Source organism: Danio rerio, chromosome 21, assembly GCF_049306965.1.
Source record: "Danio rerio strain Tuebingen ecotype United States chromosome 21, GRCz12tu, whole genome shotgun sequence".
Classification (NCBI taxonomy): domain Eukaryota; kingdom Metazoa; phylum Chordata; class Actinopteri; order Cypriniformes; family Danionidae; genus Danio; species Danio rerio.
Window position 1 is genome coordinate 12,190,843 of NC_133196.1, and position 22,250 is coordinate 12,213,092.

The following is a 22,250-nucleotide window of genomic DNA, read 5'->3' on the forward strand; positions in this document are numbered from 1 at the left end:
GGCCACCATAAAAATGTTACCAACCTGATAATAACTTATTGCTAGCAATGAAAACTTTAGACACTCGCTGACAAGTATTAAATTAAATATGGACCTGGATAGCACTTCAAACATTCTAGTTAATATGTTGTAAACAGTATCGCGTTAGAAAGGTAACGACTTAACGTTAGTAGATCGTGCCATGCTGGAGTTTACCGTGCCGTAAACGTGCCCAATTTCCAGACACCGAGGTGAAGAAGAAACTGTTGAATAAAGTCATTATTTTTGTTTTATCTGCGCACAAAATGTCTTAGATTAAAAATGATATTGAACCGCACGTTTTCTGGACTCTGAATGAGTCAGAACCATTACGTTTTCAAATTTTACCAAAATATCTTAATTTTTTTTTCTGGAAATGAACGAATGTATGGATATTGAACGTTTGAACGGTTTGGAAGGACATGATGGTAAGTAATTGAAAATATGATTATCATTTTTGAGTGAACTTACTCTTTCAAACATGCCGGAAGTTGATGTGTTAGCAACTTCTAAACACGTAAGTCAAACATGTTAAGCAAACTAAGTTAGCTAGCAAGCCTAACCATATGTAGTTGAAGCATCGTTAACCTTTATGAGTAGGCTATCTATCTATCTATCTATCTATCTATCTATCTATCTATCTATCTATCTATCTATCTATCTATCTATCTATCTATCTATCTATCTATCTATCTATCTATCTATCTATCTTCAAGCTTTAAAAGCGTTCAATTTTACGTTTTGCAGCGTGTTTAACTTTAACTAGCCTATATATTTCAGCTTTCTTAAACATTGACGCTCTTGATCTGCAAGGTTCGCACAATTAGGTGCTTAAAATGCTGAATTTGGCGTTTAGAAAGGCCTGGAAAACTGGCTTTTGTTGAAAAGTGCTTAAAAGTGCTTTAAGTAAAAGGAGAACTTCTATGCAGTTTTCTCGCCGGAAAAATAAAATGCAACAGTCTGGCTGCATATTTGAACTTGCACTTCCACTCTTTCATGATCGGACTTGCACGCTCAGGCAGCCGCGCTTCTCTTAAAGTTATTACAATCGCCACCTGTGCAGAAGAAGTGACAGAAAAATTTTCCAAAATTGTTGCTCTTTTTGTCTCTTCAATTTCTTTTTAACATACTGTGATTGTATATTATCACTTTCGTATATTAATAAAAAAAAAATAATAAAATGACAGAAAAACAACAACCGAAAAACAAGTGTTTTGTTGGAATAATGCTTTTCGGATGTTTTCACTATAGAGATGCCTATGTTATTAGCAAGAGTAGGCCTAATTGAACCGCGGACGACGATCTACACACGCTGCTCTCTTCTCCCCGACAGCGAGTTTGATCGCCTCTGACCTGTCACTCTCCAGTCTGAATGTCGGCGCGGGAATGCAGGTAGTGCGCAATTACTCATTTCTGCAAATGTCGCGAGTGCTTTATTTTAACATGAGAGCGCAGTCATGTACGTTAATCGAAAAAACATATGCGAGCTCCTAATTAAGCTTTTTAAAACGAACGACAAGTCCTCTCATCATCATCATCATCATCATCGCGTGTGTGCACTCAGACTGTTATAGCTATATATATAGCTATATATATATAGCTATATAGTCGCGATCTCTTCGCTAAAGTAGACATTTTTTATCTTTGCTCCTTAACTAAATTTAGTCAAAAACTATCAAGCATTTAGAATTAGCTCATGACAGATGACAATGCTGACGGACTTCTTATTTGGCTGTATCGTGAAGTGAAACTTATACTTTTAGCAAAGGTGAAACTTTTTATTTCTTTGTGACAAAAAAAATTATGCTAGACATGTTTCTGCTGAGGTATTTGTGTGATTTATACATAATAGCTGTATCCTGATCTGTCTTAAAGCATCACTAAATTGTACAGCCATTACAGGTCAAAGCAGTCTGTTAACATACATTTATCAAAATAAACAATAAGGCTCTGCTTTGAGAAATGTTGTCATATTTCAAATAGCTCAAGTGAAACGAAGTCAATAGTTTTATTGTTTTATCCCGATGGTGTACTTGTCTTTTTTGTAAAACTATTTCAGTTTAAGATCAAGTGTAAAATAAAATGTCCATGTGATGTACAGCTGATCAAGAAACAAACTTGTTATATTGTAAAGACAAGAATGAGCAAATAAGGAAAATAGTGTAGAATATGTAAATAAAAGGCTTAATTTAAATCTTTTTATCATATACTTTAATTAAAACTTGAAAATATGGTTTTAAAAATGGACAAGTGTCTCTATGGCCTTATAGAGCATGTGGTAGTTTTGCCAGTGCTATTGAAAAAGATTAATGAAAGGAATTATCAAGCAAACTTCCTTTGCTATTCCTATATTTGTATCTTTGTGTTTTTTTAATTGTATAGATTTTTTTTTCAAAAGTAACTAACTAGTACTGTGAATAGTTTTTTTTAAAAGAACACTTTGTACTTTTACCTATTATTAGTGTTATTTACAAAAATGTAAAAAAAAAAAAAAAAAAATATATATTTTTTTTCTTTTTTTTTTTTTTTTTTGCGGTGTAGTGCTATTTTTACTTGAGTACAAAAAAAAAAAACATTTCACAAGCACATTTAGGGCAGGTTGATTATATTATTAATTATCAATATATGATGAATTAATTATTATACTATTATTACTAATGTTTTTATTTGTCTAAATTCCTATGCAATGTTTTTATGGGTTGCTGACAATACATTTCAGGTGTTCCATATGTTGCATGTCAGTTTTGAAAATAAAAATGCTGGAAAAAGTGCTTAAAAGTCCTTGATTTTCGTTAGGCTGTGCCTGTATAAACCCTGTATCTGATAAGAAGGCTTGTTTTTCCAACTTTGACGCCTTGATATGATATTGCATAAACCTCGTCAGATCAGAGACCAGATTCACAAACCAAACTTTGTGTGGTCGAGACGCTCAGTCACTGGTCTTGCGGTGCTGAAGGGCTGATTGTGCTTATTTTGAGCACGATGGACAGACTTGAGCATCCGAGCGTGTCATTATGATTTCCATGCTCATTTTGGACGGTGGGAGAGTATAGCGGGTCACATGTGCACCTCTTCTCCCATCATGTGTCGTGCTCTCACGTTATTTAAACCAGTGAAACTGCGAAAATGAAACACTGTACAAGATGATACAGTTAACATGGAGTGCTGTCACTCTCATGTACCTGTTCGTTTCCAATGGCGCATGTGCCCGGAATGTGTCACTGAAATGCGTGGACGACACAATGGGGTTCCTGATGGAATTACAGAAGGAGACTCCAAGCAAATTTGCTGTTATAAGTAAGTAATAATGACAGCATATTTTTGATATAGTTCTATATGTGACTTGGTTCAAGTTTTCAGACTTTTTCAGATTGTTAACAGTGTTGGGGGTCATTTACATATTTATTTAATAAAATACTAATGTTGCATTGGGAAAGCATTTAGCATATCTTGTAGATATTATTTTATTATATATATATATATATATATATATATATATATATATATATATATATATATATATATATATATATATATAATGTGCATTTTTAAATGTTTTTTAAAGAACTTGTGATTTACCAACATTTATTCAAATGTTTTTAAATGTATGGTTTTATACACAGTTATAAGTATTTAATACATTTTAAATAATAAAAATAGTCATGGTGCAATTATTTTGTCTTCTCCAACAATTTCAATTAAAACAATTTACATTAGTAGATTCTTTAATGTAATATTTAAAATATTATTATGTAATAATATGTCATGCTATTATTGTATTGTTTTAATGTAATGACATACATACTATAAATGAGACATTTAATTTAATAGATGTAATAAATAAGTTTCCTTCATTTTTTATGTTATTTCTTATCCACTTCTTGTAGTGTATGATGCGTTTGGTAAGATAGGCAGTGATGTAGAAGGAGGAAATGTGAATCGTCCCGGATCTCTCAGAGAGTGTCTGTCTGTGGAGGGACCGGGGTTTAGAGGACAGTATTGCCAGGTCTTTCTCAAACAGGTACATTTTTTTTTCGTTTAACAATAAGTGTATCTAGTACCATGTAGTCAGTAGGTTGTGTTAAGTCTTGATTTTCATATATTGGAATATAAATGAGCAACTTAATACAGTCTTTAATTCAGATGAAAGAATGATCCCTGGTGATATTTTTCTGTTTTGCAGGACAAGGTGGAGTATTTTGTGGGTGTTTGCGTTCCAGACTCTTGTACAGATTCTGAAGTGCAGACATTAGTTATTCATGGTGAGTTTAATCAGTGGTTCCCAAAGTGGAGGTCGCGGGACAATGTCAGGGGCTTGCTTGGTGATTTCTAAAGTCAAATAAATTTGATTAAATAATTAGAATTATCTGCTGCAGTAGATTGATTGTATTACAATAATCCAGATCTCAGCAGCTAGGCTAGTCACCCGCTCGCGTGCTTCTGAACACACAACTCCAATTCTCTTTCACTTGCATTTGCTTCCTGTTCTATATCATGTACAATATAAAATTATTTTATTAACTTCCAAAGCTCTTCACAGCCTTGCACCTGATTACCTCTCTGATCTTCTTCACTGGTACACTCCTCGGTGCTCACTGAGATCTTCTGCGGCTAAACTGTTATCAGTTCCAAATTTTAAGATGAAATCATTTGGGTGGCAGGGCTTTTAGCTGCATAGCACCACAGTTGAGAGGGGTCTGGATGCAGACCTGGTGCAGTGCAATCTGAGCTGCATCCAATGCTTTTTAATGCGCTCACCAAACCCCACCCCTAACCCTACCCGTCACAGTGACATCACTCACTCCATTGAGTGCATTGTGTCTGACATTGCATCGTTGAGGGATGCAATCTCAGCTTGCATCATAAAGGCTGCATCCAGATACAATTGCCACAGTTAGATATTCATCAGGTGGACTCTTAACATTATGTTTATTACTCTTCTGTCTTGTTTTTATAATGTGCCTGTGACATCCTGTAAGGTGCCCTTGAGTGCTTTGAAAGGCGCCTATGAAAAAAGGTATTATTATTATTATTATTATTATGGCACCAGGTTAAACTTTGACACCTTTATGGCACTCAAATACATTAAAAATAAATACAGACAACAACTGAACAAGTTGTGGTCTCCAAAATGCAACCAATATTAGACATGTGCTGTAAATATTGTGCCCACCAGTCTCATTAGGTGAAGTTAATATTGAATTAAACAAATGAATTAATGACTATAAAAAATGATATATTTGTTGTTAGACTGTTACACTTTTTACTGTATATAGGCCTATTGTGTGTGCAACGTTTCTATATTTACAGTATACTCACCTCCAAGAATAATGTGGGTCACAAGCCACTGGCATTGTTATGTTGGGGGTTGTGGGCTGAAATGTTTGGGAACCCCTAAGTTAAATGAAATAATGATGCAAATGCACATTTGCAAATGTGTTTGTCATTACATTAGATAAATGACTGAACATTGTGTAATTTATTGAAATGCAGTTTACAAAATGTATAAATATACTGTGCATAGTGTATAGTATGGTGCATAGTATTTGCATAGTGCATTCTGTCTACATTTGTGTGTTTGTGCCTGCAGAAGCGTTTCAGAAGCAACAAATGTCTTTGCTTCCCTCTGTGCCTTCCATTTTAATTCCGGATTCCACATTGGGCATATTTATGACTCAATGCCACAGTGATTCGCCCAATATAGACCTGTCTGCTATAGTCTGTCTGTGAGTATCACACACATTCTATACTTTTAAAGGGGTGGTCCAGAGTGTATTTTTAAGGCTTGGTTGTGTTTATGGGATGCAAAGCAATGTGTGCTTGAGCTTCATTTGTAAAAAAATCTGTTTTTTTCATATCTTACTTTAATTATATACTGCTACTCCGCTAATATGAAAACAACTATTAAGTTTTCTAGTGAGATATATCCTAAAAGGCTCTGATTGGTCAGATAACATAGTGTGTTGTGATTCGCGGATTGGCTCTATGTCACCAGGAAAAGCACCTCGCCTCAATTAGCACTCACTTTGCTGTTGTTTAAATACTCTCAGTCATTGTCAAACTGTTAGCCTCATCAGTCTGAGCCTGAATCAGACAGAAAATGAAAAGGACACAGCTGAATCTCATGCCTGCTCTCTAAAATAAAATCTGACAAGTGTTTTTTTATATATATTCGGGTAATAAGCATGTGTAAGTAAAATAAAATAATTTGCATATATTTTGCGAGTTTGTTATTTGAGATGTAGAACGCAGGGAAAGCGGCCGCATAAAGAGACACTGCAGCTCTGGTGAAGACTGTGGGTGTTTACAGCGCTTTGACAGATAAATATGTATTTGTAGCTAAATTGTTAATGGTGCCAAACTGCATTTTTCATTGTTTACGTCCTTGCTACAACATACCGTTAACGCTAGACTCTATGCATATAACAGATAAATTTTAACAAATAAAAACCAGCCTGATCTCACGAGAAAACGTAAGTATTTTACGTTTTGCCAGTTTAGGGGCTAATTCGTACGAATTCGTACGAGTTCAGTCGTACGAAATGGTACGATTTTAAAAAGAAGGCGTGGCACCTAACCCCAACCATCATTGGGGGATAAGCAAATCGTACTAAATTGTACGAATTAGATCGTACGAATTCATACGAATTAGCCACTAAATGAAAAAGTTACGTATTGCCGTGAGATTGTGTTGATAAAAACACTTACAGGTTGTGACTCAAAATCCACAGCTTTGTCTATTATGTTTGGAGCTGCTCCTGCTTTGAGGAGTTTTAGCTAAATCCAGCACTGAACTGGGAGAGATTCTGGAAGCTGTCCTTTGTCAAATGCTAGAGCTGCATCTTTTTTATAATTCTCTAGAACATAATTAAAATTAAATTGTAAGCACTATACATGTATTTTAATAAATATGGAAAACGAATGCATATTTTTACCAAAACTAATATTGGATTTTTAAAAAATGTGCGTGTAAAACAATATAATTTGCACAAAGAAATTATAGGGTTCCTCTCTAAAGAAGTTGTTACTCCACGCTGTTTAGAGCATCATTATGGGCATTTTACATTATAACAAATATGGTTCAAACGATGAATCTGCGACAGAGAAACTATGTGTTTTGGGAAATAGTCGTCACTACATCATTCTTTTCCCAAACGTACATCATACTATGATAATTCAGCAGCGAGTTACGTGGTTGTTTAGGAAATGCATCCTTGTGTGGTTTCTTGTAATATTCTGTATAGTTGGTTAGATGCTTTGAGACTACATTTACTAGGATGGTCAATGGTCAAAAGACAACGCCGATGGTCAATAAACAACATGATGCTAAGCCGGCATCGCTGATCCTCCGCCCTGCCCCCGTCGCAAACCCACTCACGAAAAATACACACTCAGGCCCCGTTTACACTAATACGTCTTAGTATTAAAATTGCATTTAAAAAAAAAAGATCCACATCCACATTGTGTTTTACCTAGCATTTCTGAACAGCCCTCCTTCCACTTAAAACGCACATTACGTGACCACACACACACAGCCACACACTGTCATGCGCTCGTAGCTCCAGAGAGCAGTGCACGTCGGAAAGTTTATCAAGGATGTACCGCTGGATCGTGTCTCACTATAGTTGTTAAAGGTGATTTTTAATTAATCTTGTCTCTATCTAACAACTCTTTGGTCTTTTGAATCTATCAGGTAACGTGTCACAGCATCAGTACACTGCTTCAGTCTTTCACTTTCACACTTGTACTTAGTCATTTTAGTGAAAACCTCAAATACTGTTGGTTGTGCACCTTTTTTACCGACCAACCTCTTGCGGAAAAAGTGATTGACGGGTGGTAGTTTGTTTGCTAGGTAAATAATAGTTTATGAAATGTAGATGAAATGTATGATGTTACTGGGTAAATATGTTTGTTTTTGGGTTTTTGTTTTAGGTCTGTGTGCTGTGCATTATTGGCTCTTCCTCTCATAGCTTCCATCTTTGTGGCATTGATAAAAAGGAAGCAAATGAGAGAGGTGGCGCCAGTGGTGGGATTAGCTCAAACCTCCAACTCAAAACAATACGGCACTGTCTTGACTAATGGCTCAGCCAATCAGAATAAAGAATGCAGTCCCGACCTAGACACCACACAGACAAAGACTCAGAATGCAGAAAGCAAGCAGCAGAGCCTCTCAAAGAGCAAGTACTCGCACACACACACACATACAGATACTCATTTTAGATTTTATAGCAAATGTGACTTCTCTGATTTGAGCCGTTATAATTGATTATTTTGCATTCTCCATGCCTTTTCCTCACATTTCTCCCCTCCTCTTCTCATTTTGCGTTTTCACAGCTGTGGTATCATGGCTTCAGGGATTCTCAGTGCAGAACTGCAGTCAGGGTTTGCTGGATACAGAAGGCTCTGGAAGGAGTTATTCGTCTCTGAATGGCATCCGTATCCTCAGCCTGTTCTGGATCATCTCAGGCCACACTGTGCACTTCAGTGCCTGGAGCCACCTGGGTGAGAACAAGGGCATTCAGACTGAAATACAGGGTGGTTGAAAATAGAGCTGCACCATATATCGTTTCGGCATCGATGTGCGAATATGCAATAGTCAAATCTCAGAATCTTCACCTTTAAGTTGTGGTTATAGTTACAAAACAGTTCAGAACACAAGCAAAGTGTAACCCTACTACAGGACGACTACAGAAACAATAGTATTTTTTAAGATATGCAACTGTGTAAGATTTCAGGTTAATTTAAGCCATTTTAGCCAAATGTGTAGCTTTGACAAAGTTTAATTGTATTTTGCCTAACACTAAATATTATACAGGTACAGTGTTATTTTACATTCCATTACATTGTTTAATTACCTTACATTGTTAGTACTGTCTATTTGTATCTTTGATCATATATATTTATTTATACGCTCTACACACTCCCTACAAAAATCTTTCCTATAAGTTATTTAAATCATCTTATGAAATTATCTTAATGTTGCAATATATACTGTACAGTTGAAGTCAAAATTATTCGCCCTTCTGTGAATTTTTTTTTCTTCAAATATTTCCCAAATGATGTTTAACAGAGCAAGGGATTTTTTTACAGCATTTCCCATAATACTGTTTCTTCTGAAGAAAGTCTTGTTTTTTTCAGCTAGAATAAAAGCACTTTTAGTTTTTAAAACCATTTTGCTATTTTGCTAGTTAACACACTCAATGCATTTTTTTTCAAAACATCCCATCATTTCTAAAATATCAACCTCTACCAAATGGTTAATATGTCGCCTATGGTAAAAGTACCAGAATTAATACATATACTGTGAAAAATCAGAAAATATAAAGTGTAAGACCAATTTATTAAAAAAATAAATAAAAATAAACATTTTTGAAAACAATCACCTTTTTTTGTATAAAGTATGACATCAAATATTTCAGATTCTCATTTAACATGATTTTGGTTTTATTGTAAAAAAAAAAACAACAACAATAAAACCAAAATCAAGTGTAGTGGTGCAGCATGATTATGTTTGTTTGGTTTTTGTTCTAAACCAGCAATGCTGTGTGTGTAAACCATTATTTAAAACAGTCATTCTTTAAATTACTTTTACAGTCATTATTTAAAACAGTAAAAACATGGTTAACCTTTTGGTTGAGCAGGCAGTCAAAGGGTAAAGCAATATTTTCATTCTAATATTTCATATCTAGAAATTTAAAATGTAAAGTTTTATGTACTGGCAAGATCACCGCATTGCCTGAAAATGCGGCCTAGAAATATATGTGTAACATTGTTAACCTATGTCTAAAACTGGAGGAACTGATAAAACAATGGTTTTAAAATCGATCTTTTTTTCCTGTCTTTTGTCTTTTTTTCTGTTTTGTTAGCCTTTTCTGTCTTTATAGTTGTTGTTGTTGCTTCTTGTATTGCTTTGTGCTTTAAGGTCAAAATAAAAAATATAATATAAAAAAAGGTTATATACTGTCCTCATGGGAAAGACAAAATAATTCAGTTATTAGAAATGAGTTATTAAAACGTTTATATTTATAAATGTGTTGAAAAAATCTTCTTTCTGTTAAACAGATATTGGGGAAAAAATATAATTCTGACTTCAACTGTATATTGCAAACATATAAATTTTTTTTAGTTTTTTCCAATATTGTGCAGCCATAGTTGAAATGTAACTAGGCAATATTTAAAGAGTTAGTTTACCCAAAAAATAAATTTCGTCATTAATTACTCATGTTGTTTCAAACCACAGATATCTTTATTAATCATCTAAACACAAAGTATTATTTTATTATTTATGTAAATATAGATAGTTATACACAGTTGAAGTCATAATTATTAGCCCCCCTTTGATTTATTTAAAAAAAATATTTAACCAAGCAAGGAAATTTTCACAGTATGTCTGATAATATTTTTTTTTCTGTAGAAAGTCTTATTTGTTTTATTTTGACTAGAATAAAAGCCGTTTTACATTTTTTAATAACCATTTTATGTCAAAAGTATTAGCCCCTTTAATTAGCCCCCTATATTTTTTTCCAATCGTCTACAGAGCAAACCATTGTTATACAATGTCTTGCCTAATTACCCTAACCTGCCTAGTTATCCCAGTTAAGCCTTTAAATGTCACTTTAAGCTGTATAGAAGTGTCTTGAAAAAATCAAGTAAAATATTATGTGCTGTCATCATGGCAAAGATAAAATAAATCAGTTATTAGAAATGAGTTATTAAAACTATTATGATTAGTAATGTGAAATCTTCTCTCCGTTAAACAGAAATTGGGGGAAAAAATAAACAGTGGGCTAATAATTCTGACTTCAACTGTATATATAGTATATTTTAGATGAAATCCAAGAGCTCTTTCATCCTCCATAGACAGCTATGTTCAAAGTTTATAAAAATACCTAAAAACTTTCTCAGAATGGTCCATATTCCTTCAGTTGATCAATCTGATCATTATGAAACAATGAGTATGAGCAGACACAACACAAAAATAGTGAGTTTTTCCAACAGTCTCTTCTCCTCAGTGTCAGTATATTGTGCACATTTAATAGCACTGTGCTCTGTCTGATGTATGCTTTGCCTTTTGAAACCAAGCACATGTACCCTATACTAACACAGAGGAGAAGAAACAGTTGAATTTAGTCATTATTTTTATTTTGTTTAAAAATTATTCACAGAGTGAATGAACCACTGAAGGCATATGGTCTGTTTTGAGGATTTTCTTTTATACTATTCCCAGATTTTGATAAAATACAACCATTATTGTCAATGGACGATGAAAGAGCTCTCACATTTCATCAAAAATATCTTTATTTGGGTTCCTAAGATCAAAGGTCTCAGGGAACCGGTACAACATGAAGGTGAGTGATTAATAATATTACTTCAATTTTTAAGTGAACTGATCTGTAATTTCTAATCCTTAATCTTAAATCCCTAATTGCTACATAACTTTTAATATCACTGGAATCAGGATGACAACTCCATAAATCCTCTCTCAATCACTATATTTATCTCTAAATAGAGCATAATAAGTTGGATTTTATATTTACCAAACATTAATTCAGGGATCTCCTACAAAAGGCAGTATTTGAAATTTTATTACTTTTTATTAGAAAAGTTTATTACCAATTTTTAATGTCTAGTTATTTTTTCAGCCAGCCTGTATATGTGCATTGCTGTAATTGTGAAGTTTTGTCTGTGTTAAAGCTTCCCCTGATTTATTTTTTGCTTTGTTTTTTGGATGTAGATAATGAAAAGAGGTGGAAGGAGATGGTGGAAAACAATCCTCTGTATGTCTTGACCTTCAGTGGGCCTGTGTATTTAGCGGTGGACTCCTTTCTGGTGCTGGGGTAAGGGTGCATAAACAACAGCTCATATTTGGCCAACATATAGAAAAACATATTAGAGCCAATTCTTAGCCATGAGAAAAAAGGAGTAGGATTTTTTAATCTATACATCGCTCAATGGTCATAGTACTTCCTTTACTTGTTGTTATATTTAAACTATATAAGTAGGAAAAAAAATAAAATTATTTGAAATTCAGTAGCAAATTTTCTCTGATGGAAGGAGGCATTAATCGGTCATCAACATTAAACTGAAATAAAAAAATAAATAAAGCAACATTTATTTTACAAAAACTAATGAAATAAAGAAAATTAAATAATTGTTGAGTTGGGTTCCACAGCAACATGTTACTGTATTCTGACTACATTTTTGGGGAACGCAGTAATGTAATAAATGACATTTTAACTAAAGTCAATGTAATTGTGTTACTTGTCTTACAAATATTGTTTTTATAAGAAAAGAAAATGCCTATTCGTTTACCGCTGCACCATCAGTTATTACGCATGCACTGTTAAATTGCTGAAGAACACGAGCTGAAATGGTTTCTGTCGAGAGTGGTTGCTTCTTCAAGTGGAAGTACAGACATTACTTTGATTTTATTGAGCGTAAAAACCAAAATATTGCTGTGAAATGCAGACTATGTCCAGTCTCTAAAGAACTTTTGATTGCTTTTAACTCGACCAGCAACTTCTTTCAGCACTTGAATAGAAAGCATTTTATGACAATACTCGTCACCAAGGAGGACACTGTTGCCCAAAAACACGGCGCTCCAACTCAGCCTAAACAGGCTAAATTGGATTTTTGTGCTGGAGCGGGAGTGAATGTGAACAGAAGCTTAGCTGCTTATGGGCCGTTCACATATCGCGTCTTTTGTGCGCACAAGTTTTTTCCAATGGAGGTGTGCAGTTTGCACGCACATATTGGGAGAGCATATTGCGTTTGCTTGCATTTTCCAGAAAACTGATCAGCTTCATATTTTGTTTGAAATATACACATTTCAGTAGACTAATAACTTCAGACAAACACACATTCAAATACTGCAGTGCTTTTTTATACTACGGATGTCAATGGTTACAGGTATCCAGTTTTCTTCTAAATGTTTTCTTTTATGTAAAAAAAAAGGCAAATATGTTTGGAACAAGTAAATGGTGAGAGAATTTTAAGTTTTGGGTGAATTATCTCTTAAAGCCTTTTGAATATGTCAAGCTGTTCAGAGCAACCCATTGTAATTTGTATTAGTGAATATTAAATTACTGAGCTGCAGTTTGTTTATTCTGTATTTTTATAGGTATATTTTATGTTTTAAAAGTAACTTCAAAGTAAAGTAATTAGTAATCTGATTACTTTTCACATTAAGTAATGAAATCAGATCACAATTTTCCAGTAGTAGTCAGTAATTTATAATCTATTACTTACCCAACTTAAAAATGTGCTAATTAGTTTTTGCCCACACTAATTGTTCATCAAATTGTGTAAAAGTATTCATCCAATTAAAATAGAGGAAAATATACACAATTTTTCCATTATTGCTATTTTATATTTTTGATAAAATGGTACCACTTTACATTAAGGTTGTACTGTATTAGTTACTATTAGTTAATGTATTTGCTAGCATTAACAAACAATGTACAATACATTTATTACAGTATTTATTCGTCTGTGTTTGTTAGTTCATGAAAAAAAAATTGTTCATTGTTAGTTTAACTCACAGTACATTAACTAATGGTAACAAGCATTTTAATAATGCATAAGTAAATGTGGAACTATGATTAGTAAATGCTGCACAAGTGTTGTTCATTATTAGTTCATTTTAAATACACGATGAAATGAATGAAACATTGTAATGACCAATAAAGTGTGACGAATAAACCAATTATTGTCTGACAAATAAAATTTGTAATGTTAAAACAAATCAGTTGTTTTTCAGAACTAATGTGTTCCTAAATGGTTATGTTATGGTAAAAAAATGTATTACTATTGATAGTGTTTTGTATGTTTGTGCCAGAGGTCTTCTGAGTGCCAAATCCTTGCTGGGCACTATCCGGAGGTCAGATAACACTCTTAGTGTCGGTCTGGTGGTTAATTACCTCTTCAAGCGATTCAAGCGGTTTGTTTTCTTATCTTTACAGATTTCACAAAGATTTTTTCAGGGTTGATTTTTCTGATGATCTCCTGATATTCTTGGCAGGATTCAGCCTCTGCACCTCTTCATTGTGTGCCTGGTCATCAGCCTCTTCTCTGTGGTTCCGAGAGGAGTTTTCTGGTTCTTTGCGGAGGATCAGGTCTTAAGCTGTAAGAAATACTGGTGGTCAAACCTGCTCCTCATCAATAACCTCCTCACCATTACTGACATTGTATGGCTAATTTGATTAATTAGAAGATTTGTTTGATTGCAGCATATTTAAAGAATGGCATTATTACATTTTTTACGTTTTTATTTTGTAGTGTGCACCCTGGACTTGGTACCTTTCCATTGATTTCCAGTTTTACGCAACAACACCTTTACTGATATTCCTGTACAGAATGTAAGTTCAGTCCATTTGCATATTGTATATTATAAATTAAATAATTATATTTTCTAGTATGTAACTCACTCTGAAAATGCTGTAAAATGTACAGTATTACTGTTAATTGTGGTTGTCAATTTTGTAAAAGATGTAAATATGATCCAGATGTGTTTCATTTTGGAAACGTCACCCTGCACATATCTACACTGTAAATAATTGATGTACATTTTACAGTATTACTGTCAATTTTGGTTGCTAGTAATACTGTAAAATGCAGCACCGTAAATCAATCATTACAATTCTGCTGTAAAACTACAGCACAGTTATGATTATTATCTTGCAATGCGCCTGTGAATTTAGTCAGTAATACTGTAAAATTTACAAGCATATTGTACATTAATAATTACAGTTGTGCTGGATACTCTATAGCAAAGTTGTAAGTGTTAATTTACTGTGCGCTTGTACATTTTGCCAGTAATAATGTAAAATTTACAAGCTCACTGTAAGTTAAAAATTATAATTGTGCTGTAGTTTTACAGCAGTATTGTAATTATTGATTTACGGTGCACTTGTACATTTTACAATATTACTGGCAACCAAAATTTCCAGTAATACTGTACATTTTACAGCAATTATTTACAGTGTAGATATTTTCAGGGTGATGTTTACAAAATGAAACACATCTTGGTCATATTTAGTAAATTAAAAGAAAAATAAAAGATTTTTAAAGGGCACCTATGATGAAAATCCACTTTTGAAAGCTGTTTGGACTGTGTGTATGTCCACTGTCATATTGTAGTGATAGAATCTTCAATAATAAAGCAGACATGCACGTCATGCTGTGGGCATGGAGAACCATTTACACTTAAAGCCTCAGGCCACAAAAACAGCTACATTGTGATCAGGCACCAGAATGGGCAGATTCTACATTATATAATAAATGATCTGCTGGGTGTTTTGAGCTAAAACTTTACAGACACATTCTGGAGACACCAATGTCTTATCCTACATCTTGTAAAAGGGGTAAAATAGGTGCCTTTTAAGATCTAAATTTTAACTCATTAATAATACATTAAATTGGTACTAATTATTGAATTTCCATCTTTTCTAATTAGAAATAATCTTTTATTTTAGTTAATTTTGATCTATTTATTTATTTTAACTAGCCCCACAATTTTGCATGGTAATGTATCAGTAATAAAAGCTTTTCACACCACTCTAATAGAGTACAGTGTTAGTCATAAATAAGAAATAATCAGAAATCATAGTTCGTTTAAAGCAAATCAGGAAGTCTATTTTTAAAACTATTTTGAATACAATATTATTATTACGCGTTTTTGCTTATTTTCAGGAACAAGTGTGCACTTGTGGTGGTGTCAGTTGTTCTCTTAATGCTGTCGAGTGTAACAGGAGCCCTGATCACCAGTTTCCTGCATCTGCCTGTGCACCAGCCAACCACACTGTAAGAGATCATTTCTTAATTACAAAATTAAACTGATGCGATGTGATCACACAGCATGTCTGAACCACTATGATTACAGCCTCTATAGCAGATGCGGAGTGCAATACTGAGGCAGTTTTAGTACGATTTTTTTATGACCTATTATTAAGGCAAGACACTCCAGGAGAACAGGATAAAGAAATTGAACCAATAATTATCATCAAACTATCATCAAACTCCAGCTTATTGATTTCATTATGAATTGCTAACATTTTTTTTTATTTTCTAAAATGTTATGTTAAATATGCAAAAGGGGTATTGTTTCATTAAATGCGCTCTAATTTGCATTCAATTCTAGCACAAAAATCTGAAAAAAAAAAAAACATACAGTGGGGGAATCAAGTATTGAACATGTCACCTGTGGCGCGATACGCGCGAATGATGTGAATGGCCTGATAATGGCCCGAGAAATAAGACTTAGGTTCGAAGATCGATCAGAGGCTTCAAATAAGTTTAAATTAATTTAATGAATCAAATGGATAAAGCATACAGGGTCTAGGTGGCAGAGCACATTTCCTCTTCCCCCCATATTTATCGTAATCTCTCTTCAGCCCCACCCAGGGGGGCTCCAGTAAGATAGATCCTTCATCAGCCGAATCATCAGTTGTCAGGCTGAACAAATGATCTGCACAAAAAAAGTTACGCACACACATAACAGAACACACAAGACAGAGTGAGCCTGCACCCTCCCATCCGTGCTAGATGGAGAAGGCAGTGCAGCCTAAAAGAAAGAATGGTAACATTTTACTGATAACAAGTTGTCAGAAATTATCTTCTTGGTTATCAGTCACACGAAGCCACAGTTGTTATGGAGCAAGGTTTTAAGAGGTTAAGCACACAAACATAAGTTCATTTATTTGATTAAAACTGTTAAATTATTAATCTTTGAACCTGGGAGACTAGGGGGAGGTCCAAAACTGGCTATATTCACACTGCTGTTGCCACACAACTGTATTTAAAGTGTTTTTTGCATAACAGGTCCCGTTTAAATCCACTGACCCACATAAGTAAAAGTCTCAAATTTGACAGATGCATTTCAGACTGTTGAAATTCTGTACCGGTTGACTTGTTTTCAGAGCATACGAAAGCTACTTTCAGTATTACTACAACAAACCCTACACAAGATATGGGCCGTATCTGCTGGGTGTTCTTGCTGGAATATACATGACAACCAAGAAAGAGGCACTCATAAAGCACCAGGCAATGTCTTTAATGTTTTTCTTGAGCTACTTTTTGAGTTTACGGTCATGTAACGGATGGTTTTTGTTACGTGGCAGTGGCAGGCAGTGATTGGCTGGCTCTGCTCGCTGTCAGTCATGGCTCTGCTAGTGGGATTGGCTTATGTGCTGAGAGACGTCCCGCCCCATCTGTCCATTCCACACGCCATTTATCAGGGGATCCACCGATCACTGTGGGCTCTGGCTCTGATTTGGATCATCCTGGCCTGTGAGGAAGGATATGGAGGTAAAAACTAAAATTTGGATAACATATGGTCAGATATGGGAGTTTGTGTTCAAAGTGAGATGTAAATAAAGTCAGAATTATGAAACGTAAACTCACAATTTATAATTCCGACTCTTTCCCTCAAATTCTAACTCAGATTTCCAAAAAAAATCAGAAATGTAAAATTGAAATATATAGTTAGTCACTTTAATTTAAGGTACAATTCTTGCAGTTAACATACCATTAACAATGGCTTTTAGGTCAATAAACTCCTGCATATTAATAGTTAGCAAGGTAGAAGCTGAGTTAAGGTGTTAAGTGGGATTAGGTATGTTCTGTAGAATAAGAACATACTTTATAGGTAAACAGGCAATGTTTTAGCAGGTAATAAACCAGTAGCAAATAGTAGGAATTGGAGCTTAAACTAAAGTGTTTACCAAAAGTTGGTATTGGGAAATGTATGCATAATATTCTGAGGAAAAAGTCCAAATTGCAAAATGTGAATTCATATATATAAAACAGTATCCTAAGAGTAGAATTACAAGAAAAAAGTACATTAAAATACAGTCGTCCCTCGTTATTCACAGGAGTTACATTCTAAAAATAACCCACGATAGGCTTAAGTCATGAAGTAGTCCGCTTCATTTTTTAAATATAGATGTTTTAGCGCTGTAAAACCCCTCACTACACATTTAATACACTTTTCTCAGACAGGCATGAACATTTTCAGCCTTTTCTCTTTTCTTTAAACACTCTCAAAGTTCAAACTTTCTTAGAAAAATAAGTCCAGTATTATTAAATGTAACCAAAGATCAGAACCTGTTGTCATGCGCAAACATTCATCGCTGTCTACATAGGGTTCATAAACCTTTTTAACTTTTGTGTGGATAATGTTATACATTGTGGATACAGTCATATGTAAGTTACACACATCGGACGCGCACATTCGCATGTTCTTTAAAATAAAAATATTTAGATGGCGCTCTGTGGCGCGGCAGAAATATGAACCGTGTCCTCAGTTGTAGCTGGGCACCCCAGACAGCTGCTGACTTGCAGCGCCGGTGTGCGTACTCTGATATAAACCTATGTTTATGGAGCTGCGTAATGCGGCACATTTTTTGTGCGACCCTCTTTATGACGGTCTTGCGGCGGACAGTTACAACCCTTTTTGCATCCTTGCGATCGTTGATTAATGTTAAATTGGGAAGCTGAACACTTCTGTACTACACAGGAGACATGGAGAAGATTGATTGACAATTGTCTATAACCAATCAGTCTGCAGAACACAATGCACCGTAAAATAATTATAAAAATAAGCATGTCAAATTGCACAAAAAAAAACTGCGAGGAAAAAAAGGTCAAAAATAAAATAAAAACTCAGAAAAATAAACTGTTAAAATGTATTAAAAAAGTGTAAACTTGGTATTCTGAGGTAAAATCGTAAGAATTATAAAATGCTAATTTAAAAGTCAAAGGAAAAGAGTCAGAATAGTAAAATAGAACTGTAAAATTCTAAGAAATAAAAGGTTAAAAAAAGCAGTCTAAACTCAGAATTCTGTGGTAAATTGTCTAAATTTAGAGATGCAAACTTGGAATTCAAAGAAAAAAGTTAGAATCGTGAAATGTATTCAGGATTATGAGATGAAAACTCTAAATTGTAAGGAAAAACTGTTTAAAATAACAAGATATAAACTAAAAATGAAGAGGCTTGGTGGTTAGCACTGTGTGGAGTTTGCATGTTTGTGTAGGTTTTCTCTGGGTAGTCCGGTTTTCCCCACAATCCAAAGACATGCACTATAGGTGAATTGAGTATATACTGTATAGTGGGTTATATATAAGTATATTTAGTATTTAGTGTGTGTGTGTGTGTGTGTGTGTGTGTGTGTGTGTGTGTGTGTGTGTGTGTGTGTGTGTGTGTGTGTGTGTGTGTGTGTGTGTGTGTGTGTGTGTGTGTGTGTGTGTGTGTGTGTGTGTGTGTGTGTGTATATATATATTAGGTGTATATATAGCGTGTGAATCCAAGAAGGGCATCTGCTGCGTAAAACATATGCTGGAATAGTTGGCAGTTCGTTCTGCTGTGGCGACCTCTGATAAATAAGGGACTAAGCCGAAGGAGAATGTATAAATGAAACTCAGAATTGTGAGATTAAAGCTTTGTACTGAAATGCTGACATAAAAAAAACATTTGAGATAAAAGTTCTAGTTAACTTCTTGGCAAAACAGTATATTATACACCTTATTACATGCTTACTTCTTGAAATAACATTTAACCATAATTGTGTTTCTGCTGGACCAGTAGAAAGGCATGAAATCAATTATCTGTTCTTACAGGGTTTGTGGACACATTTCTGTCTTTAAGCCTTTGGGCTCCTCTGTCCAACATCAGCTTTGCCTGTTATCTGATCCATCCCATCATTATTATACTGTACAACGGCAAACAGGAGATAACCATGCACTACACAGACTTCAACTTTGTAAGTATTCCCTTCAAATATATGCAAATGAGGGCACTGCATTTTACATGACATTGTATACCGGACATTTTACCTACTGTTAAAATAAAAAAAAACTAGTGCTGGGTAAAAATTAATCACATCCAAAATAAAAGTTTGTTTGACTTGCTATATGTGTGTGCAATGTGTATTTATTATGTATATATAAATACACACATGAATGCATATATTTGAGAAGATTTTTATTTATATTAAGATATAAAATATGCATATGATGCAAATTATATAGAAATTTTAATGTCAAAAAAATTGTTTTAGTTTTGTTTTTATGTATGTGTGTGTATTGCATACACATAATAAATATATTTAATAAACACACACATATATAAATGTTGAAACAAACTTTTATTTTGAATGCGATTAATCACAATATTTTTGCCCGGGACTAATTTTTTTATGTATTTTGAAAGTCTATTATGCTGCATTTATTTGATCAGAAATACAGAAAAACTAAATATTCATGCTATTTAAAGTGACTGTCAGCTATTTTTTAATGAATTTTATGGCACGACAGTGCACAATATATTATATGTTATAACTAACATTTATCACTATACTACTTTCCCCAGTTTATATATTACAAATCTTATTTTATATTTCCTAATGTATTACATTTTCTAAAATGTAATTGTAGAAATATGCAAATGAGACATTATTTAATTTAATATATGCTAATTTACATACGTTCTAGAACACAAATCTAAACATTGGATGAAGACAGGTTCAAAATTCTTGTTTTTTATCCTATTACAGTCATAGGTTTTTATTTTGAGGATTTTGGAAGCCTCTTATTTTATTGGTACATAGTTCAGAAAATACTGTAAACAAATCTAATTTTGTGGAATTAAATGTTGCATACATTAGGCAAATTATGCATAACAAACAAATCCCTCTGTAAAATACAATAAAAATGTGAAGTTTGCTGTAAGTGCTGCTGAGATTTATGGCTAACTTTGAGAAAACTGCCTTTAAAAATATGTATTGTATTTGAAATAGAAACTTTTCTTATTATTAAGAGTGTTAACAGCAGCTACTTAATATTGTTGTGGAAATTATTATGCATTTTTACGAATATTTTTAATGATTAGAATATCTTTGTAACAATGTAAATGGATTTTAAAGTCTAATATCATTGTTAGTGTGAATAACGTCTTCTTTTCTCTCTTGTTTTCTGCCCTCAGTTCTACCTGTTTCTGGGTCACCTGGTGTTGAGCATCTTCATAGGATATGTGTTAACTGTGCTGATTGAAAAGACGTATCTCTTCCAGCCGAAACGATAAGTCCTGCTGCGTTCCCTTAGAACTGGAAGCCAGAGGAAAAGATTAATAAACAGATTTAAATAAATTTGAGCAAGATTTACATACAATAAATTTATTCCCCCATTTCATTCTGTATGACTGTAGATAACTGTCTGTGAACATTGTTAGACAGCTTTGGTGTTGTTTTTAGAGTGTGTAAAATAAACGATTTATTCAAGTGCTGAATTATTACATGCCGAGTTCAATATAGTATATGTTGTCATATATACATACAATATTTAACAACTATATACATGTGTACACACAGCTATGGAAAGAATTCAACTTAAAAATGAATCAAAATTTCTCACTTTTGGGATTTATAATTTATAGTTTTGTGTTGTAGTAAAATGTCATTTTTATTATTTTCCATAAACTACTGATGCCATTTCTTCCAAATGTAAAAGACAAAATGTCATTCAGAGCAGTTTGTTTTGCATGAAATAAAGTTTTTAGACATGTTTTATTTTATACAAGAGAATAGCAGAAATCAATATGGAGGAATTGGTGAAATACCCCGGATTTTCAATAGCAAACCCTGTCCAAATATCATTTTCAATAATGTTAGGCCCAATCCCAATTCTGCCCATTAGCCATTCCCCTTACCCCTACCCCTCGTTTTGAGCATTCACATCAAGAGTTAGGGGTGTCCCAATTTTCTTTAGCTTTAAGGCGTAGGGCTAAGGGGAAGGGGTTTCAGGACCACACTCGAAAACAAGCAAGTAGGTATCGCTGCAGCCTCTGAGACCTCCAAGGGGGAGGGATTACAGCGCAAGTAGGTTAGGGGACCTCCAAGTGGGAGGGACTTAAAATAGTAAATCCACAGATTCTTGGAATTTTCCATAGCTATTTATATATATATATATATATATATATATATATATAAATATATATATATATGCACACACACACACACACACACACAACAGTTCTGTCTGGTTCTTCAATCTGATTGGCTGATAGCTGTGCAATATTTTGCCAGTAACATCACACAAAGGCCTCTTCACCCTTCACCTTTGTGTATTACTCCGCCCACATACAGTCAGCAACAAGCAGAAAGACACTGCAGTTTGATAAATAATACTGCTGTTAGACAACATAATGTACTTTTGACTTTTTTAGTTTATAAAAGTTTATA

The 22,250-nt window shown here is 33.9% G+C and overlaps 1 protein-coding gene across 13 annotated transcripts; it reads left to right on the top strand.

Annotated features, from left to right (window-relative positions):
* oacyl (O-acyltransferase like) lies at positions 1 to 21,302 on the top strand. 13 transcript variants are annotated; one of them, XR_012397170.1, is made up of 17 exons: positions 1 to 446; positions 1,352 to 1,410; positions 3,285 to 3,315; positions 3,906 to 4,039; positions 4,202 to 4,280; positions 5,609 to 5,744; positions 7,951 to 8,195; positions 8,353 to 8,520; positions 11,753 to 11,855; positions 13,856 to 13,957; positions 14,039 to 14,142; positions 14,296 to 14,375; positions 15,709 to 15,819; positions 16,935 to 17,058; positions 17,136 to 17,322; positions 19,633 to 19,775; positions 20,996 to 21,302. XR_012397170.1 is itself a non-coding variant. In XM_073935867.1 (17 exons), exons 1-17 carry the CDS (start codon positions 395 to 397, stop codon positions 21,092 to 21,094), a joined length of 2,019 nt encoding a protein of 672 aa, XP_073791968.1. In that variant the 5' UTR covers positions 1 to 394; the 3' UTR covers positions 21,095 to 21,302. The 13 variants fall into 13 exon arrangements, 8 of the variants coding, with proteins under 8 accessions (XP_073791968.1, XP_073791972.1, XP_073791973.1 ...); XM_073935867.1 differs by having other exon boundaries at positions 14,039 to 14,204; XR_012397172.1 differs by lacking the exon at positions 1,352 to 1,410.
* The last annotated feature ends 948 nt before the right edge of the window (positions 21,303 to 22,250 follow it).